The sequence below is a fragment of the Impatiens glandulifera genome, chromosome 3 (assembly GCF_907164915.1).
Source record: "Impatiens glandulifera chromosome 3, dImpGla2.1, whole genome shotgun sequence".
In the NCBI taxonomy this organism is placed as follows: domain Eukaryota; kingdom Viridiplantae; phylum Streptophyta; class Magnoliopsida; order Ericales; family Balsaminaceae; genus Impatiens; species Impatiens glandulifera.
The window spans coordinates 61,134,811-61,155,836 of record NC_061864.1 but is presented as its reverse complement, the minus strand read 5'-3'; the positions used below and the strand labels follow the sequence as shown (position 1 = coordinate 61,155,836).

Below are 21,026 nucleotides of genomic sequence, written 5' to 3'. Positions count from 1 at the left end.
TTTCTAAAATCTTGTTTAAATATAAATTTATTTGCATTTATTGATTTTTTTTATTTTTATTTTTTATCATATCAGGACAATTTAAAACTAGCTTAGTCAATTCATCTTGTAATGATAAATTTGGGCAATGATGAAATTTTGATAATTAATTAATAAATTTGAAATAAATATTCACTTACTTTTATTAATTACAAACTATATAATATATATTTTTTATTTTTAATAAATTAATTAGTAAAATTATGGAGAACTCATTTACTTTAATAAATTATTCATTTTTAATGCTTTTATATAATCTTTGTTTCTTGTACATCTTTAACCAATCAATGACGCATGATAGGCTATTCCAATTATCAACACCAATTCAATATTTTTATTCTTCACTTCTTATTAGAACAATTTTTTTAATATATTCTAATAAAAGAATAAAAATATTTGAATGAATCCATTAGTGTTAATGTAGTTTTAGGTTAAGGAGAATGTTTTTTTGGAAGTTTCTTTTAAGAGAATAAAATTTGACAAATTAGATTAATGAATTCTTATATTGATTTTCTTAATAACATATGTAATAGATATATTTTCTAAATCAGCATGTATGTCTGGTTCCTTTATATGAGAAAAATAAAAATGGAATGTGGGAATAAATTCAAGTGGACTTATTATCTTTGTCTAATATTCTTTATTTTTATATTTTTTTGATGAATTCATGTCAAACTTGTATATAATGTTGTTGAACCATACAAATAATAATAGGCACGACGTGTCGAATCGAGCTTATACAATATCGTGTGATAGTGTCTCGTATTGAACATAAAATATTATAAAAATACATTTTGATTTAAGACAATTTCTTCTGTGTATCTAAAATGTAAGTATTATATCATATTTGTTTGATATAATGATTTTTACAATTATTTCAATTATTTCAATTACTAGAAGAAAATAAACTTGTTTTAAAAAAAAAATTAATTATTCAAGTTAACTAAAATATTTTAAAATGTTATAAAAATAAAGAAAAATAATAAATCATTCAAAAAATCCTTAATCCAGTTTCTAAAATCTTGTTAAAATATAAATTTATTTAAATTTGCTGATTTATAATTTATTTTCCTTTTTTTTTTCATATCAGGGCCATTTGGAATTAGCTAAAATGGTCCTAGCTTAGTCAATGCATCTTAAAGTCGATTATATTTTTAATATTTTGTTTTCAGTTTTTAATATATTTTAAATAAAATAATTTTTTTATTCAATATTTAATTTAATAATATATTTTTAAAATATAATGTGAACTCTTTTTTTTTGTTATATAATAATATTATAAATTAAAATAATAAATATTTATAAAGTATTTAATTGTTAAATACATTAATCTTATATTTTAATATTTGAAAATTTATTAATGAATTAGTGTAAAATATTATTTAACATACTGAAATTTTATTATAAAACATCTTATAATGTTAAAAAATATACATATATAATAATTAAATTATTATTTAAAAACACTTATAATAATATAAAATAATTTTTAAAAATAATTAATTATATTTTAAATAGTTAATTAAATTTATTATTTTAATTATAATATTATTATATAATAAATAAACAGTTTATATTATTTAAAAAATATATTATTATACTAATATTGAATAAAAAAAAGTTGATTTAAATTATATTAAAACTTTAAAAACAAAATATTAAAAAAATAAATTAAATAAAACCTTATCAAGTACAAGAATTGAGTTAAAATTTAAAAGGAGAAATATAAATTATCCAAATATAAGTCTTAAGTTATGAGACTTGCTTTATAAAAATTCCACACCAAATACAAATGTCCCGATATATAAATACATATATACTCATAACAATCCCACGAGACAAGAAACGATTCAGGTCAAGGACTAGTGCAGGCCGAATTCGGACAAAGAAGATTGAAAGTGATTAGAGAAGGCGTGGGATGCAGTTTGATCGTCGGCTTTGATTTTAAACTGAGATTTACATGTGGAGGAATTTATTATACACTCTACAAGAAAAGTAGACGACCGTTCTTCAGCTTTCTGAGCAAAGAAAAAGAACTTTAAGTTTGGCGCTTGACCTCCCGAAGCAATACAATTTATAGATTTCCCCTGCATATATCGTAGAAGGTCTTCAGGTTTTGTCAATGCCGCAGCTCCTTGTGGACTTATTACTCCGTCCTGTCCAAAATACATATGTACATTCAATTCATTAATAATAATATTTCGTTGGGTCCTCAACTAAACATGAAATTGGGTTTCCAAATATGAGAAAAATAATAGTGATTCCAATTGAAGCTATTTTGGGCTGTTTTGTTATCAATATTTTTAATGTTGATATAGTCTAAGATAATCTATAGATATGATTCAAAAAGAAAATCTCTAAACCAAAATGAAACAAAAAATTATACTTTAATTTGGATCATAATCTAAAAAAGAATTGAATTATCTTCGGCAGAAGATTGACTTCTTGCCAAATAAAAAATGAACCGTAAATATATCAAGCTCATAAGTCTTAGATCCTATCCCATGCTACTCACTAAACAAATAGATTTGACATTGAATTGGTACTTAAGACTTCAGTGTTGAGTTTTCTTGTTAGGAAGATTCAAAGGGCGAAATCAAACACTTTAGGCCTTTTACGAGATTCTATAAAATTCTGACAAAAAGTCGGGATAATAGGCTAAAAACCCTTTTGTCAGTCAGACCTTATTTCTTTTAATTAAATGACTTTTTTCTAATCAAATTAGGAAGGGGACATGATGCATTTGCAAGCTTGATGTTGAGAAAGCCTTTGCAAGAGATGGATTTTGGGGGAGAAGTGAATGTCTTTGCAAGAGATGGATTTTGGGGGAGAAGATGAATCAAAACTTGTGTTACAAAATCTAAATTCTCCATTATGATCACCGATGAAGTGTCAATATGTTTTCAAGAGCTTGAGGGGCTTAGACAAGGAGACCCCAATCATCGCTCCTTTTCACGGTGGTTATGGAATGATTATGTAAGTTATTCCAGAGTTCCTCGGAATGACAAGAAGGCCCAACTACATATCTCCTTTACTCTTTGCAGACGACACTTTGTGTTTTGCTAGACCCACAACAGATAACCTTCACTCACACTAGAAGATCTTTATCATTTTCGAGGTGTGCTCTGGGCTGAAGATTAGTAAAGACAAATTTAAGCTATTTTTCATCGGGAATGTTCCCAACGCCCAGTCGTTGACCAACTATTGGGATTTAGAATCGGCTTTCACCCATCGAAGTACCTCAGCATCCCTTTCAGAGCCAAGATAGTTGCAAAGAAATATGAAACCCTATCATTGAGAAAATGAGGATCAGGCTGGCCCTTTGGAAGAACAAACTTCTCTCTAAAGACGACATGTTGGTCCTTGTCAAGAACTCTCTTGTCACAGTCCCTACCATTACCATGTCCATCTTCCCTATTCCAGCTTCGGTGGAAAACAAAATGAAATCAATCATGATAAATTTTCCTTGGGGCAGATCCAGCTCAACTAGAGTCTCACACTTGGTGAGGTAGGACATTACGAAATTTAGGTATTGCTGTCGGAAGGCTCGGGATCAAGGACTTCTCTCTCAACACCACTCCTTTGCAAGTGGTGGTGAAGGTTTCTCAATGACAACAACAACTTCTGGAAGAACACCGTCAACGCCAAGTACAGACTCCATGACAGCGAATGGATGTCACTCTCAGGGAGAAACATTCGGGGTAGAAGCCTTTGGGGTCGTATCACTAGAACCTAGGAGACCCACCAGGCCACCACCCTCTTTTCTCGGATGCTTGGAAAAAAAATTATGTTTTACCATTGAGTTTTGAAAGTGTGTTTTCACGATTCTATCATTTCTTAGGCATTGTTTGATGTGGGTTATCTGAGTCTATTTTCAAACCTAACATTCTACTCATCAAAATACCAAAATACACTCTATTCATTTTAATATATATATATATATATATATATATATATATATATATATATATATATATATATATATATATATATATATATATATAATTGAAGGACAAAGAGAGAGTACCTGGGAGACAGATAATGGAAGTTGACGCCATTTTTGCTGAAAAGTGCTCGGATCAAGGGAGGGTCTGGGATTAAGTTTCATTGTGGGAACAGGATCTGGTGCAACAACTGTCAATCCAAGATCAAGAAGATCATTTATGGCAAAGTTTGCTTGGCCATTGGTGTAAGAGCTATTATTATACAGAGGAGGAGCACTGTAAGCTGAACCGTTGCTGCTGGGAACTCCACTCTCTTCCTTCTCTGAAACACCGAGAAGCAGATCGTTGTCATTAGCTTCCACTATTATCTGGGCAGGTACAACACTATTTGCAGATTCTGTTGAAAAATTCCCAAGATCTTCTGAAAACTCAGATGGGCCTCTCTGTTCCTTATCCATGAACACGTAAGATGGCTGCAAACATAAAAATATAAATAATCAATCAAATATCAATTCTAGTGGTCACTTCTGCATATCACTAATGTTTTTAGAGACATTTTGTTTCTGGATTTGGATCTGATAGAGAAACTGTCAATAAGTCTAACTTAAAAAGAGTATGGAAAAATTACACAAACGTTAATCTAAGAAAATAGAGAATAGGGTAAAATAATGAATACAAGATTTAAAGAGGTTAGACCAACAATGTTCACATTCATTCTATTAACTAAAATATTGCCTTGTCCCACTAATATAAACCGCAATTCTATTTGTATATGATCTAACACTAAGGGTGTGTTTCGTAAACTGATATTTAAGTGCCGAGTTATTGGAAAAATAAATGTTAAATAAACTAAATAAAAGTATTTAAATATTAAGTATTTGGTATATGAATTGATTAGATAACATGTGGAACTATTTTCGAAAAAGTATTTAAATAATGTTTTACCCTTACAAAAACGTAATATGATTAGTTTTCAGGATTTAAAGTTGTTTTAGTCTTTACCATATTACCTAGTTAATTATTTCATAGCTTATCGAAGGAAATTATATTTTTTTTATCTTAATTTCAGTTGAATCAAAATTCTTATGATTAAATAAAGATAATTGAACTTAATTCAAATAAACATTTAATTATTTAGATTAAGTGATAAGGTGTGTTATCAAACGCCACCGAAGTTTAGATAGTTTCTAAATGTGATCCCATTTGAATCTATACAGGATGAAAAATCTAAGAAAAATGATGTTTACAAATGAAGCCATTATAATCAAGTACACTTTAAGGACTTGGACCTCAAAGCTAATCTATCATTATTAGGCTTGTAAGGATTAGGTGGTTTTTAAAGGTAAGGGGAAAGGGTAAAATTTGGAAAGGTAAGATTTCAAAATTTTGTATCCCTTATAATGAAAATTGTTAGCCTAATGTTCATGGGATGGATGTAGGATCTGGGTGGTTTTGTGGATTTCTTTTGATGGCCCAGGATTCAGTTATCTGAGATTGCGAGTTGACGTGCTTTATATGGAAGGATGACAATAAGCAAAGTGGACTTGACACAACTATGCTGTGTACCTTTTATTTTCAATCTACTTCAATAAACAAAAACATGAACAGGCTTGTGATCAAATGATGGAGCAAAAGCTGTGATGTACCTTCTGATAGAGAACAGATAGGCTGTTAAATTCGTCAAATATCCGATCCTTGATTTCGTTGCTCTGCGTATCGGCAAAGACAGAAACAGCTTGCTTTGGAGGATTCACAACCCGTTCTGCCAAAGAAGCGTCTTTTTTCAAGATCCTGTAGTAGAATAAAGCTCTATCATGAACATCCTGCAATCAAATCCAACCATATATTGTTACATCATCCAGGTTAATCTCAGCATATTGCAAAAATAACATATAATTTCGACCTGATGAAAATCAGCAAGGCCTGCAGCCAAAGCAGCGCCCAGAGCTTTCTGAGTCTCGGGTGGCCTTACCAAGAAACACTTCAAAACTGCTGTAAGGAGATGCAAACGGACCTAAAAAGAACCAAATTTCGTTGACTGAGAGAACAGTAATAGTATGTGCCTAAAAACATGGACTTGACAAAGAATAGAAAGATGTATGTGCCTAAATTAAACTGTGTTCAGATGGTGCAGGTATCTTACTTCAGCGGAATGTTCCTCTTCCCAACTGTCAACTAGACTTTCGAGAACATAAGGAGCATCTTGCATTTCTTGTGCATACTCACCCAGAATCCAAACAAGAGCTGCCTTAGCTTTGGGCTCTTGTATGCTTTTGCTGCTGATGTTTCCAACTACTGCAATACAGCCATTGCTCCACTGTGGATATTTCCTAAGAAGGTCTTTTACCAGAACCTGCACATAATAACTTGGTTAAGCTAAGCTGCCGATTCACCTTTCTCAGTTGCAAAACCATTTCATCAACAACATGATCGCGAAGTTCATGACGCCGCGAGAGAAAGTACATAAGAGAAGACCCAAAGAGGACGCCTCAAAACATGGAGGAGCTAAGGTCAATTTGAACCTTACTCTCATCTGCAATACTTGATGCTCAATTACATCATAAAATGTAGATCTCTAATACCATTTTAAGTTCAAATAAAGTTTCATTTCATTTAGGGATAATAGCAGGTAGATTCGGTTTTGAGCTAAATATCTAGCTACCAGCTCTAATTCATCGCTTTATACAATACAATATCTGGCCGTAAATCTATTGGATCGGTTGAATAAGTTATAAGGTAGGTTGACCAGTTTATTGGATATCTGACCCTATATTTACATTAAAAAAAACAGTTGTTTTTAATATAGTTAAGGGCAATATAAAGTGATCATACAATTCTCCTACATAATTATGACATATAGGAGGATGGTAAACTAATAATAATATACCTACAAAATAGTTCACTACCCATACAATAGTAACAAAATATTACTAAAATGATTTATAAACTAATAATAATACTGTAGATACATTGACATAATGATTAATTTTCAAGCATTAAAGTTTTCTTTTTGGACGCTCTTACTAGATTACCAAGTTAAGAGATTTATAGTTTACCAAATTTTTTAGCTTAATTTGAATTGAATCTAATTAAATAAGTGATTTTAATTAATAGTTATCAAATGAACTTAATTCAAATAAACACTTAATTATTTAAATAAATTAATAAGCTAATACGCTATGTTATCAAATACAACCTTCGATTCCTACATTATACTAAGTTCATATTAGTCACACCATTATAACAAGATTACAGAGCTCAGTGTCTTACCAGAGTTTCAGCTGTTACATAGTCCTTTTCCATTTCCAAGAACTGAAGCAGCCTATCCACAATAGCATTGACATCGTACTGCTGCAAAGCTATTTTACCCACAGCACGAATCGACTCTCTTGCAATGGGAATATCGACATTTGCAACATATTCACATAATTCCGTCACTGGAAAAGGATCAACAAGATAAAATCGACTTATTAGTTCAAAAATGAGGTAAATTAGACGTGAGGTAGTTAACATTGCAACAACAGTGACATACCAATTTCATAAGTATTACTCTCATTGGCTACTGCAGTTAACATTTCAAGCTTCAATTTCTTCACATAGAATGGATCGACATATTGACAGTAAAAGTGTTTATAATCAGAAGAGAACAGCATCGGTGCTCGCATCACCAATAGATGCAGGTGTCCCATGACTGCATAAGACTGTTCTGGACTTCCTGAGCTCACCAGGGTAAGCAGAGGTGCTTTAATACGCTCATAAACCTAAAGCAGACCAAATATTATAATAGATAAATGAATCTCCCGAAAAACAGCAGATGATAAAGGCAGAATCCAGCAAACTAAATTAATTCAATTGCTCAAAACAAATTTATAAACTGAATCCACACCCACAAGAAACCACACAAAATGGAAGGGCATCCCTCTTATCTAGTAGTGCACACTTTGGAAGGACGCAACAACAGATGCATGCTCGAAAGAAAAAAGTTTAGGAGCGAAAAGATTTAAGGGATTTCTGCAACATGTATAGAACTAAAGAGAGAGGGGAGAGGAGAGGAGACCAAAGTGATGATGAGACTTAGATTGATAAGGGAACTAGACATTCAATGCATCTAACTAACTTTGCTTACTATGTATAAGGACTTGGCCTAACTTTTGTCAATTCAGTTCCGTTGGTTACAATTGGCCAACTGGCCTTACGACAGTTATTTAGTCAGTTTCTAGGGTTCTCCCTATATTCTACCCCATATTATGTACCCTCATGATTTGGAATGAATTTTTTTTTCTTTCACACTTTCACTTCACTTAAGAAAGGAGACTTGCACACGATGAGTTTTCTATGAGATATTAGGGATCGATTTTTTCCGGCACTACTATTGTTTTTTAAACACTTCATGTTCACGCTTCTTTTGAAAAAGAAAAAAATTGAAATTTTCCAGAAGAAAATGAAAAAATTATACACTGACTGCATAATAATAAAATTTCTCAAACTAAAAATAAGAAATTTCTAACGTCTTGGAACTCTGAACAGAGATAGATCATAGATCTAAGCAATTTTCTTCATTACTGGAAGAGGAAATGAACAGCCAAAATTTGCAAGTTCAGTACCTGTTGATGGACATCAGTCATGGATAGTGTTAACTGCAGAAACAGTTTAACTGTTGCTAAGACAACAGCACCATTAGCATGTTGAAGTCTATCTTCCAGAAGATTCATGATGTCAAATATCTCATTACTGTCAGAGGGTACATATTTAGATACTAACTCAAGAACAAAGCATTGTGCCCATTCACTGAATTCTCTGATGCTGCAAAAAAAATAATATAACAAGTCAGTTTCACATCTGCTTTGCATGTCATTTACAATCCGCAAGACAATTTAGTTACAGTAAGGAGCACATGAAAAGTCTTGCCGGTTTAAAAAGTAATATATTGTTGGCTTGCTGAGCAAAGCTTCTAGCTCCCTTGATGCCTCCTCAGACTTGCTTGCTTCCAAACCCCAGATTTCTTGTAGGGAAGATAAACAATTAGCTACAACCTGATAAAGGAACAAAGTGAGATTATAGAGATTAGAAAAATATTTATTTAGTAAAAAACAAAATTCAGGTAATAAAATGAAGCAATGAAGAAATATGAAAATAGGTAAAAGAATGAGCTATTGCTCAAAGCAGAACCTGGAGCAAAGAAGCAAACTCGTTAAAAATGAGTTACTATGCAAGGAATGTAATATTGATCCTTAAAAAATGATGATGAGCTAGTTGATTTAATGAATGAAGAAGAACAGTACTAAATACAAAGTTTTTTAGGATGTAACGTAAAGTAATATTTTTGAATTCATGTGTATCAGAAACGTTTATTAGAACAAATTTTAATAAAAGGAATTTGTTTTCTCAAAAAAGAAATGAAGCATTTTATGAACTTCCCTTATTATGTTGGATTACCATCAATTTCTCACATCCATATTTTACCATACAAGTCGAGACTTAAAGACAAATTATTATGGGAAACCAAACAAAAATGGGATTGTTAACAACCAAAACATAAGAACAATGGTCAGTTGCAATTGTCTATGAAATCTGGACCAAAAACAAATGCACGAGTGTTCTGAAGGGAAAGAAAACCAAAAGAACAAATTTGGAAATTGATCATAACATGCGGCGATTTACAGAGTAAAGCTTGAGAAAATACACAAATAATCATACTAACTGGCTTCAATGCAAAGAATGAGGTATGGCTAGTAATTCAGTACTATTATCGCTACAAAATCTCAATTCTCATGTGATGTCGAGGAAATTTGTATATAATAGCTTGATGATGCCTTTCTAAATTTGTTTTCCTCGACTTATTCCAGTCGTATAGGTTAAGCATATTGATTTCCTTTACAACACTCAGCAAGTTGGGTATTTTTTATTTATGCTACAAGTAACTTTGTCTTTTATTTATCAAAATAAGGTTCCTGACTTTTCAAATAAAAAAAAAGATCATACCACACTACTGCATGCAATGATAAATAATAAATGTGCCTATGAATACAAAATGGAAGAGAAGAAAATGAACCTGGGGATCAGAGTCGGTAAGCATCAAGTGCTTGAGAGTTGCAGGAAAATCCGAGTCAAGACATGTTGCAGCTGATATATGGTACAGTTTCAAAACACCAATTGTTGTGACCGTCCTCACATAACCATTCTTATCTATTAATCCCGATGCCAAAGGTCCAACCAAGTATTCCACCAAATTAGCAACTCTTAATGAGCATAGACTCCTCAATGCAAGCCCCCTTATCATAGGATCTTGATCTTTGCAATCCCGTTGAAGAAAATTAATTGTAAGAAGGGCCAAATCTGGATTGTGTTTAGCATAGTTTCCCACATACAGATAACACATTTTCTTTAAAACAATGTCAGAAGTAGCCGAACACATTACCATCTCACTAAAGAGAGATGAAACATCGATCCCGATTGTCATGTAAGAGATCACCTTCTTGAAAAGCTCCCTCTTGGAGTCATCAATGCCTGCAACTCGGCTCCCAGCCAGCTTCCGAAGCTGTCCTTTCAGATCCGCCACCTCTCCTTTTCTGCCAGAATCAAGTTTACAGTCAGAATTCTTAACAGAATCGATGTTCGATCCTACAACAGCTCTAACTGGTAGTTGTAAAGGAAATTTGAAAGAGGAGGAAGCGTGAAACATTCTCATGATTACGATTCGATAACCTATCTCTTCGCATATAGTACAATGCTAACACATTGATAAATTTTGAAGTCTCTTGAATATAGTAAGCAGTTGACGACTAGAGACAAAACCGTGAGTCATTTTCGAGCTCCTTGACGGAGATATCTAGAAACTAGGAAACACATACGCATGCATACAGAAAGAGATTTATATATAGAGAGAGTACCCGGACGGTTGAGAAGGCGATGAAGATCGCTGTGAATGAGCAGGAGGAGCCATTTGCCTCTGACCTTTGCAGTCTTCCGACGAAACCTCGACCTTCCAATTGACGGAATTCAATGCCGGAGTAGGAATTTCTGTCTAAGAAAGAGAAAGATTAGTCAAATTTTGGGAGATTGAACACCAGGATCTTCAATGGCCGATCGTTGTAGGTGGCGCTGCCAGGAAGCTACCGGTAGTTCTTCTTCCTTACTCTTGAATTAGCCATGTGTACTATACTAATATACTACACCCTAAACTTACTATAAAGTTTAATTAAAATTCTAAACTTTTGAAGTGGTTTATGCTAGGTTTTTTTAAATTTTTATTGGTTTTGTTTATTGAAAAAATATATTTGATTCAATCAATTATTTGAGTTTTTATAATCTCTTATAAAATAATCTTAAGTAACATATAATTTGAAAAATAAAAATGGCACAACAAATAAAACAAAAATCGAGGAAGTGTCGCCAAAAGTTCATCTTTATTTGAACATACACATAAATCCTTTTAAATAATACACTTAACTTCTTTTAAAAAAAAATTATAGACCCAATTCCTATTTAAACCATCATATTAGGTTAATAGGAAATAATTAAAATATGACAATCGAGATCTTATTTCCTTTTAATAAGGTTTTTTTTTTTTTTTATCAAAATAGTGTTATAAATTTGCCACGAAATCGAATAATCTTTAGACATCAATGATTAAATGTAAGTATGGTTACGATTAGTCTAGTTAGTTCACAAAAATGTCTAATTATCCAACGAGGTGTAATATTTGGAGGAGAATTTATTCTATGTAGAAAAGTTTTTGTGAGCAATCTAGTTTCATTGTAGAATGATTTTTTTATCAGTTTTTGGGACTATAGTTGGTGTAGTGTCAAAAGTTTAGCTACGACGTATCCTGAGCTTATTTTCATTGTTATATATAGAAATGTCACAGTTAAAGACATATTTGGTTCTCAATTTAGTGGTTTCGCTAATCAAATTAGATATAGAAAGAGATTAAACATTGTGAAGAATTCATCTCATAATAGAATTTACTTTTGGTAGAACGTAAACAAGTGTTCCCCTCTGAACAAGACGTTATGCGTTGACATTACATGATTATTTTCATGTGAGGCATTGTTACAAATTGTTTGCTAAGATGAGTTTATATAATTTTTGTTGAGAGAAACTTTGGGAGTAAAAAATTCCATCCAAGATCTCGTTTTTTGGATGAAACGTTATTCACAATGAAATTCTTACGGATGATATGTGCATGAAAAAATGTTGTATTTTGGTTAGTCGTTTTTGTATGTGTCACGAAAATGTTGAATCGGTAACTCACTTACTTTTGTATTGTCGAGCGGTGACTAACTAGTATTTGGAGTATTTTGTGGAATATTGTTGGAATTTATTAGGTGATGCCCCAGTATTTAAGTAGTTGTTGAGAAAATTGGATTGATGCGGCTAATATGAAAGACTTACATAATTGGGTTACCATCCCAATTATTTTTTGGTGGACTTTCTAGTTGGAGAGAAATCGTCGAACTTTCACTGATCATAGTCGTCTGATTCGTATCATTCATAATATTATTATTATAATGCTTTTTGAGATTTATTCCGAAAAATCGGTAGAGCCCGTTGTAGAGTTAATCGTTCTTCTCGAAGACTTACAAACTCAATAACCGAGTAACGTTTTTTTTTTCATGTCATGTTTTTGTCGTTTTGTTCAAACAACTTATATATTTTTTTAATATACATTTACTTAAAAAAAACATAATTAAAAAATTCACCTACTTTTACCATTCTAAATTGAGACAAAAGACTGGAACTAAGAACACTTATTAGTGAAAGATGTGATGATTTTTTTTTAAATCTGTAAATATTTTAAATTCTAATATTAATTAAAAAAAATATTATTAATATTTATTTTCAATTATTTAAATAATTAAATAATTATTTAAAAATAATAAATTATATTAAATATATATATATATATATATATATAATTTGAAAGTGTATATTTTAAATAATTATTATTTAATGAATATAATCCCACCCTTATAGAAGTTTTAAATTCAATCATATAAATATTTTATTATATATATATGACATTAAAATAAGAATTATAAATATTAAAATTCAAAAATATAACAAAATTAAAAATTTGATAATTGTTTTTTTTACCATAATAACTAATTAAGGTGTTTTAATATTTTGGATTCTATATAAAATATTTAAAATAATAAATATAAATTTATTTAAATTTTAAAAATAATATATTTTAAATTTTTTTTTCTCAATTTTAAGATATAACCTAAACTTCTTATAAAGATTACATTTTTCAAAAACAATGCATATTGCCTTCCACGGACAATTAGGTTGCTTCAATACAGTATCCATGGCGTCTTAGAACGTGAGTGTGTGTATGAATCTGTGTGAGAGTGATATAGGGAGATGTTGATTAATCAGCTTTCAAAGCTCTCAACTCGTCTCACCATCTTCATTTCACAACCTTCTTCCTGTTCCCGATTTTTCAAACTCAGACAACCCTTAATCGCCGCCATCCTATCTACAGCTCAAGATAACCCAATCTCTCATTTCTATTCAACCCTCAACACTCTTCCGATCTATACCCATCAAAATCTCCCTATTTCAGAAGAAACCCAAATCGAGATTCCATTAGAAAAACTCTTTGTGCCGCCGGAAACGGATGCTTCGTCTGTAAACGTGAGAATCTTGAAAGACTCTAACATAGTACTTAGCAAGTTCGCTAGAGATCCCTTGATTACTGAGGCTAATTTTGTGAAAAGTAGCGTTAGAACAGAGGATTGCCCTGCCGATGGACTTCCTGAATTTGCTCTTGTTGGGCGGTCAAATGTGGGTAAATCTTCCCTCCTCAATTCACTTGTCCGCCGGAAAAAGTTAGCTCTCACCTCCAAGAAACCCGGTAAGGAAAAAGTTTCACCTTGAATTGATGAAGTTACTTATAAGCTTGCTTTAGTAGCTAATAGAAGAATGAGTTCATTTGATTATATTCTTATTAGTAAAACTGTTAATGCAAGATGATAGATTTTACTAGTGTTTGATGCCAAACATCTTAGTAATCATTGTTATGATATATGGACAAAGTTACAAAGCCAAGAACACCAAAATCGAGTTTTTTCTCAAACAAAAAACTCAAACCTAGCTAGCAATGCTAGTATTCAAAAACTAACTAAGACAATGATAGATTTCACTAGTGTTTGATGCCAAACATTTTAGTAATCATAGTTTTGATATATGGATAAAGTTACAAAGCTAAGAACACCAAAATCGAGGCTCAAACCTAGCTAGCAATGCTAAGACCATCTAAGACCATTTTTTTGTGTTGAAAAAACAGATTTATTTGTTTGCAATCTAAGAACAATGACAAAAACATGTACATTCATAAAGCCAACCCTTACAAGTTTCCCCCAAAATTCAACTAACCCATACTCCCAAAACCTATTAAATGTCCGATACAGATTCAGTCTCCTACATGACTTCGCACATAGATCTTTCGTTTCTTGGATTCTTGAATGTATATAGACCTTTTTCACCTGTTCTTTCCATGATGATTATATGATCATCTAGAGATCCTTAAACTGCAGAAGATAAATGTACTTTATATGTCACTTAATCTTCCAACAAAGATGTTAACTTAGTTTGGGTTAATTGCATTGTTATATGTGGGAAGAATAATCTGGGTTATTCTTGCAGGAAAAACACAATGTATTAACCATTTCCGCATTAATGATAGCTGGTACCTAGTGGATCTGCCGGGTTATGGGTATGTCTCACATGTCAATTGAAAGATGTTTATTATAATTGTGAACCGGTAGCTGTTATTAACATATGATATATCTTGCAAAAAAGATTAGGGCTACTAAAATCTCATCTTCCATTGTTTTTTAAGTCTCATTGTAATATCTGAGATATTTGCTTTCTTTGGTGTATTCATTCATGTGGAGGATGCAATCTTTGTGTTTTCTGCAGGTTTTAATAAAATATTATTGGTTTCGACTTTTTTGATGCTGTTGTCCCTACTGGGCTTTTTATGACTACACATGTCATAACTTGTACTACTATGTCTTGTTAGGGCATTATTTGATGCAATTTGACTATTATTATGCTTTAACTAAAGGATCAAAGAAACCAATTATGGTAGTCAAGTGACAAGAGTTGTGCCTAAGAGATGAAATGTCACGGGTTCGATTTCCCACTACGAACGCCATAAGTTGAAGTGGGGTCCTGTTAGCATTCTAAAATAAAAACTAAATGATCAAGGAAACTTTTGCATTCCAATGTGTTATGTGAGATCAACATCCTAGCTAATGTGATGTTATAGGTTTTACTTGAAAACCCTATTTCAATTAGTTTTCTCAATCCAAGGTGTGGATTCAGTTTTCTCAATCAGGGTTTGATCTGGTGTGGAAACAGGGCATAGATGAACATAGACTGCCCAGATCTTGATAGGCCCCACAATAGAAACTCTTGTTTGGAAACATCTAGAGCTGGAGCTGGGTTTGCTTGAAAAAATGTCAACAAATTTATGAATATATATAACTAAGTTATGTTCCAAATCATGATCTCATCTATATCAGCATCTAGATGGATATTTGACAAAAAAAAAGTATTTCCAAGAAGATTTATGGACATTTTCTCATTCAAACCCAACTCCAGTTCTTGTTGTTTCCAAACAGGGCTTAATTTGAAAACACTTTTGTAATTACAAATGAATTTGATGCATATCCAGATACATTTGGTATGAAGGATGTGGATGGTTTGGATACATTGGAAATGGTGCCACATTCAAACTCCTCATTTCACGAACCAACCATTTTGTATGAAGTCGAATATTTTGAGGCATCACCGAGCTCAATTAGACAATATATAACATTAGAATTCCATTTAATCATCTAACAAATAATAAACCCACAATAATATTTCTTATTTTGTCATTTGCAATTTAGCTTTTGCAATCAAAACCACAATGTCTTTACTTCTGTGTATTAAACAGATTTGCAGCTGCCCCGGGAGAATTAAAGAAAGATTGGAACAGGTTCACAAAGGACTATTTCCTAAATCGTTCTACTTTGGTTTCGGTATTCCTTCTTATAGATGCTAGTATTCCAGCAAAAAAGATTGATCTTGAATATGCAAGTTGGTTGGGTAAAAATAAGGTATTTATCATTTCATATAATCTTCTGAAAAAATTCATCTATTGCAATGACACTGTCTGTCTTTCATTATGCAGATTCCAATGACACTGGTCTTTACCAAGTGCGATAAAAGGAAGAGGAAAAAGAATGGAGATAAAAGACCCGATGAAAATGTGAAAGATTTCGAGGAGCTTATAAGTGGTTTCTTTGAATCCATACCTCCATGGATCATGACCAGCAGTGTCACCAATCAAGGTCGAGACGAGATTTTACTGCATATGGCCCAGCTAAGAAACTATTGGCTCAAACATTAAATTGAATCTCATGAATTAACTTATTCTCTTTTTATGCAATTGGTATTTTCTTCTAAGGTTGTAGTTACAACTCAAAAGTGACTGAGTTATTTATTGAACAAGAACCAAGGAATTTACTTCTTTAGGCCAAATTTCAAGATTATAGATCATTTCTTATCTTTATACCTTCTTAAATGTAGGGCTGGTTTATATAGGTTATTGAGATAATATGTAGATTATTTTAATAATCTTGGTATAAATTTTGAAAAAAGTATTTTTTTTTGTAAAAAAAAGAAGAAGTTAAATGATAGTAATATTATAATAATAAATAGTATTTTAATATTTTAATTAATAAATTAAGTGATATAAGTTAAAAGAGTAAAAACATATTTAATTAGGTTATGATTATTTATAAATATTAACTGAATAATGGTTTTAGTTATAGATTTTTTTTATCAATAACTTTCTTAAGGAACATTGTAATTATTAATATCAATATTTGTTTTACATATTTAATTTAAATATAAACATATTAATATATCAAGCTTCATTTTGTTGAACTTTTTACAAAAGGCTTAAACTACTTCTAATTGTTTTAATTTTTTTTATTAACTTTGTGTTAATTTATCCATCTATATTTTAGAAAAAAAGAAGAGACTAGTTAAGAATTGAAATTTAGGAGCATGGATTTTTTTGTGTAGATCATTTACAAACTAAAGTGAGTTGATATGTAGATTTTTAAGTTTACTAAGAAAAAATAGTTTTATTATATTCAAACTGAGAAAACAAATGAATTTTTAGTTGTTTTTAAGTAAAATATGAATTCAAAAGTCATTTGCTAATTTGAGTTCCTTGATTAATTTTACATAATAGTAAATAGAAACAACGCTAGAAAGGAGTTTACCAAAACAAAAAAAAATAGATAATTGCTTGCAATTAAATCGCAAATTAAGGTATTGTTACTTAATAAATGTTTCAATGAAAATATATATTTATAGTCAATTATTGAAAGTTTCAAATGATACTTAAAAGAATAGCTTAAAAAATTCAAAGCAACTCCATCACCATCATTTATGAAAATGATCAAAAACTTGACCAATTCTCAACAATTTAATTATACTTGAGATTTATTTCTAAATGGATTTTTTTATGGTATCTATTTATCTTTAGATTTTGATTTTGTAGTACACAACTTTAAAACATCGATGTGACAATCGATCACACTCTTAGTCTTAGACATTAACTTTCTCAAGAAAATCGAAATTTTAACATCAAAATTTGCATATCATGTCTATCTAAATCCAAATATTATCCCCCCACAAATATTTTTACTCTATGACCATTGAAGGTAATTGTGTAATACATATCTTAAGCACATCAAAATATTTATGAGATGATTAATCTGAAATCCAAAAACAAATTGACAAATTTATTATGAATTATTTAAGAAAGAACAATAAATAAACCCAATGATTGCCTTATAATATTGCAATGATCATAGTCATATGTCATATGTGCCTAATTGATCTAGAACATGTGGGTATGCCTAACGGATAAATTCCCACAAAATAAAAGTACTAAAAAAATAAAAATTAGAAAGTTCCCATTCAAAATGGTAAATTAGGCTTTATGTCTTTTCCTCTAACTCCATTAATACCTACATTATATTTATGTCAAAAAAACATCCTCTTGTGAGTTGTGACTAGTCATCTCTTTCAAAACATTTTTTTTTATTGTGGATTGTCCTATGGATTGACATTGTAGGGTCACAATCCCCATCGTTTGATTACGACGCTTACTTACACCCCCACCTGATTTATTACGGGGATGTTCATAAGCTACGTGGTCGACCAATCACGACCGTTAAGGGCAGCCATTAGGGCATTCAATTCTTTTTTTTTCATGTTATGGTTATGGACCACAAATAGTTAAAGTGAAAGCCTTCATTATTTTTCGCGTTAAATATAGCCATGCGATTGATGGTCCATGATTGGTTAGCATGTGCGCCATGTGTCCGTACAAGAGAGGGCAAAAGTTTTCCTTTGGCGGGGAAGAATGTCTATCATGAGCTTGTGGTGGATTTTATTAGGTAGACTAAGCTATTGGAAGGACCACTCTTAATGTGTTTAGTTAATCACTAACTATTAAATAAGATGTAATACAAAAATCATTTTGAGTGCCGTGCATAAAATGGTCAGCGATAACTATTGCGGATGATGACAATATATCCTTATTAAAACATTATTCGGATTTAAACGGATGTTCATTAATAGATCAACGTTGACTCGATAACAAAACATTTTAGAAATACACATCTTTCCTTACTTTGAAGTTCATCGCTATCTAGATTAGAAAATAATATTTCTTATATTTTTTTTATTTTTATTATTTTGTTTTATTTGCATGTAGTAGTCAAATAAATTAAGTCATGTTTGATATATATTTTTTTAAAAAAATATTTATTAGACTAACTTGAGTACTATTTAAATGGATAGTAATGAAATTAGTTGTGTTAAATCAATGAATTTTAAGCAAATTACTATATGTTGTGATTGTGATACAATACACAATAATAATGTAAGAAATTCAATTATTATATAAGTTAAATATACCAACAAATATTTGGAATTTTACTCCACAGATTTGTGCACACACATATATATAGACCTATTTTCTTATATACAAAAAAAAAAAAATATATGCTTATTTGATTAATTTAATAAGTTAATTGTAAAACAAATTCAAAATTTTCCATCAAATATAAAAAATAATTTGTATTTCTAATCAAAATTTATAATTTTTTCTAATCCTACAAACTCTTTCATCTAAGATGATATTTAGTTATCTTCATTTTCATTTTAATGAGTCCATAATATTTTAATATATTTTATTTTGAATTTATATATATTTTATTTATTGATATTAGTTTGGATAAAAAAATATTGTCTATAAATTTAGATAAACCTTTTTTTAACCTAATCACAACTTCAAATTAAAAAGCTTTTCCAAATAATTTATATAACAATCTCAAATCAATTTATAATAGACTTTCACTTAAAAACCAAATAGGGAAAATAAAATATAAAATTGAGTCCTTCAACTTTTCACTAAATTAATATTCATAAACTTGTAAATTATTAAAAGGCATAACATAACCCCAAAAGTTTATAAAATGATGTTACTTTCCAAATCTATAGGCATCCACTCCAAATTGTCACCTTTAATTGCACAAAAACTAATTGCAATTGTCACAACGTGTCTAGGTTGAGACAATCCCTTTTACTTAACATTGTCACATCAATACTTATTTTTTCTTTATATTAATCAAATTATGAACTAAAATATAAAAAAATACTCAAATTATGAGAAAAATAACCATTACAATTTTATAAGGTCTTGTCTAGTTTGATTCAACAAATAATCGTGTATTCAATAAAGTAATACAAGACCTGATTCATTCACATAATTCTTCTATTTATTATAAGTTTATAAAGTGTTTACTATCCTCCATATAAAAAAGAAAAATGATAAACTTAACGAAAAAATCAACGAAAGTAAGTCTACGAATCAACGTGACATTACATGTGGGTAAAAAAAATAAAATTTTTCAAAATATCCCGAAATGGCTTCATAATGTTCCGAAACGGCCATTTCTGGATAATTTTTTTTTCCTTCCGAAATAGCCGTTTCGGGACCCAAAATGTGTGGTTTGAAACCTGAAATGAACGCTTTCGGGACGTAGAGACAACCTGGCAGGCCACGTTTGATTCGTGAACTTACTTTCGTTGAATTTATCATTGTTCATAAAAAAATATAAATATCTCGTATGCTCTCACTTTATTAAAAAAATACATACGACAAATATCAAAATATTACCTATAGAAATAAGTTGTGACCGGGTCACTGCAACAGGAAACGGACAATAATGTGTTCAATGACAAATATGTGTATTTTTGAACTATATTCTAAAATAAGAACACATGTCACAAATTATTACAATAATACTAATAAAAAATAAAATTTATGATGTTTCAAAGAATTTCATGTTTATAAAATGTCTTAGCTAGCTAATTTTGAAAGAAAATTTATGTTATACTCTTTGTGTTTAAATAATATAATTAATTGATCTATATATCCACAATTTTGCAAGAGTATAAAAATATAATAAAATAATTCAACAAAATGTAAAAATACAATAAAATAATTTAACAAAATAAATTATTACAAGTTAACACAAATAAAATAAATAAAAGACATCAAAATAATAAAAATCAAGTGAATCAAGATTAATGCAAATCTTGAAACCCTTCAATGTATCCCTATTATTATCTTATCATGGTTTAAGTCGCAATAAAATTTGTAATATTTTTTTTATGTCAAAAATTTCGACTTATTTATCATTGTATTTGTGATCAATATTTTTATTCCGCCTCGTCACCAATATTTTACATCCCAACCTTTAGGGTATCAAAAGTGACTTTATTTTAAATCTTGTAAAATATATTTTGTCTTTTTCAATGAAAATTTAAAATAATATTATATCGTTGAAAATTATAAAAACTTATTTCAGTCGTGATTATATTTTAATCTTCTTTCTTGTGGGTACGCATTTTTTTTTTTATTTCCTTGATTTATGTATTGAGACATGTATAAAAAAA

At 30.4% G+C, this 21,026-nt stretch overlaps 2 protein-coding genes across 2 annotated transcripts; one reads left to right on the top strand and one right to left on the bottom strand.

Annotated features, from left to right (window-relative positions):
- Positions 1-1,829: 1,829 nt before the first annotated feature.
- On the bottom strand, positions 1,830-11,105 carry LOC124931466 (beta-adaptin-like protein A). Its single transcript, XM_047471932.1, has 11 exons — positions 10,874-11,105; positions 10,036-10,552; positions 8,892-9,016; positions 8,588-8,786; positions 7,516-7,744; positions 7,254-7,420; positions 6,127-6,336; positions 5,887-5,997; positions 5,630-5,806; positions 4,067-4,456; positions 1,830-2,195 (listed from the first exon to the last, which is right to left on the bottom strand). Exons 1-11 carry the CDS (start codon positions 10,924-10,926, stop codon positions 1,902-1,904), a joined length of 2,472 nt encoding a protein of 823 aa, XP_047327888.1. The 5' UTR covers positions 10,927-11,105; the 3' UTR covers positions 1,830-1,901.
- A 2,151-nt stretch (positions 11,106-13,256) lies between these two features.
- Positions 13,257-16,578, top strand: LOC124930737 (GTP-binding protein At2g22870-like). Its single transcript, XM_047471084.1, has 4 exons — positions 13,257-13,842; positions 14,634-14,703; positions 15,934-16,096; positions 16,171-16,578. The coding sequence occupies exons 1-4, from the start codon at positions 13,350-13,352 to the stop codon at positions 16,387-16,389; spliced, it is 945 nt and encodes a 314-aa protein (XP_047327040.1). The 5' UTR covers positions 13,257-13,349; the 3' UTR covers positions 16,390-16,578.
- Positions 16,579-21,026: the final 4,448 nt, after the last annotated feature.

Coding starts and splice junctions, on each gene's coding strand:
- LOC124930737 (XM_047471084.1), top strand. CDS start 13,350: ATGTTGATTAATCAGCTTTCAAAGCTCTCAACTCGTCTCACCATCTTC. Junction 13,843..14,633: donor TCTCACCTCCAAGAAACCCG/GTAAGGAAAAAG, acceptor TTATTCTTGCAG/GAAAAACACAATGTATTAAC. Junction 14,704..15,933: donor GTGGATCTGCCGGGTTATGG/GTATGTCTCACA, acceptor TGTATTAAACAG/ATTTGCAGCTGCCCCGGGAG.
- LOC124931466 (XM_047471932.1), bottom strand. CDS start 10,926: ATGGCTCCTCCTGCTCATTCACAGCGATCTTCATCGCCTTCTCAACCG. Junction 10,553..10,873: donor TCGCCTTCTCAACCGTCCGG/GTACTCTCTCTA, acceptor TGATTCTGGCAG/AAAAGGAGAGGTGGCGGATC. Junction 4,457..5,629: donor TATCTGTTCTCTATCAGAAG/GTACATCACAGC, acceptor TTATGTTTGCAG/CCATCTTACGTGTTCATGGA.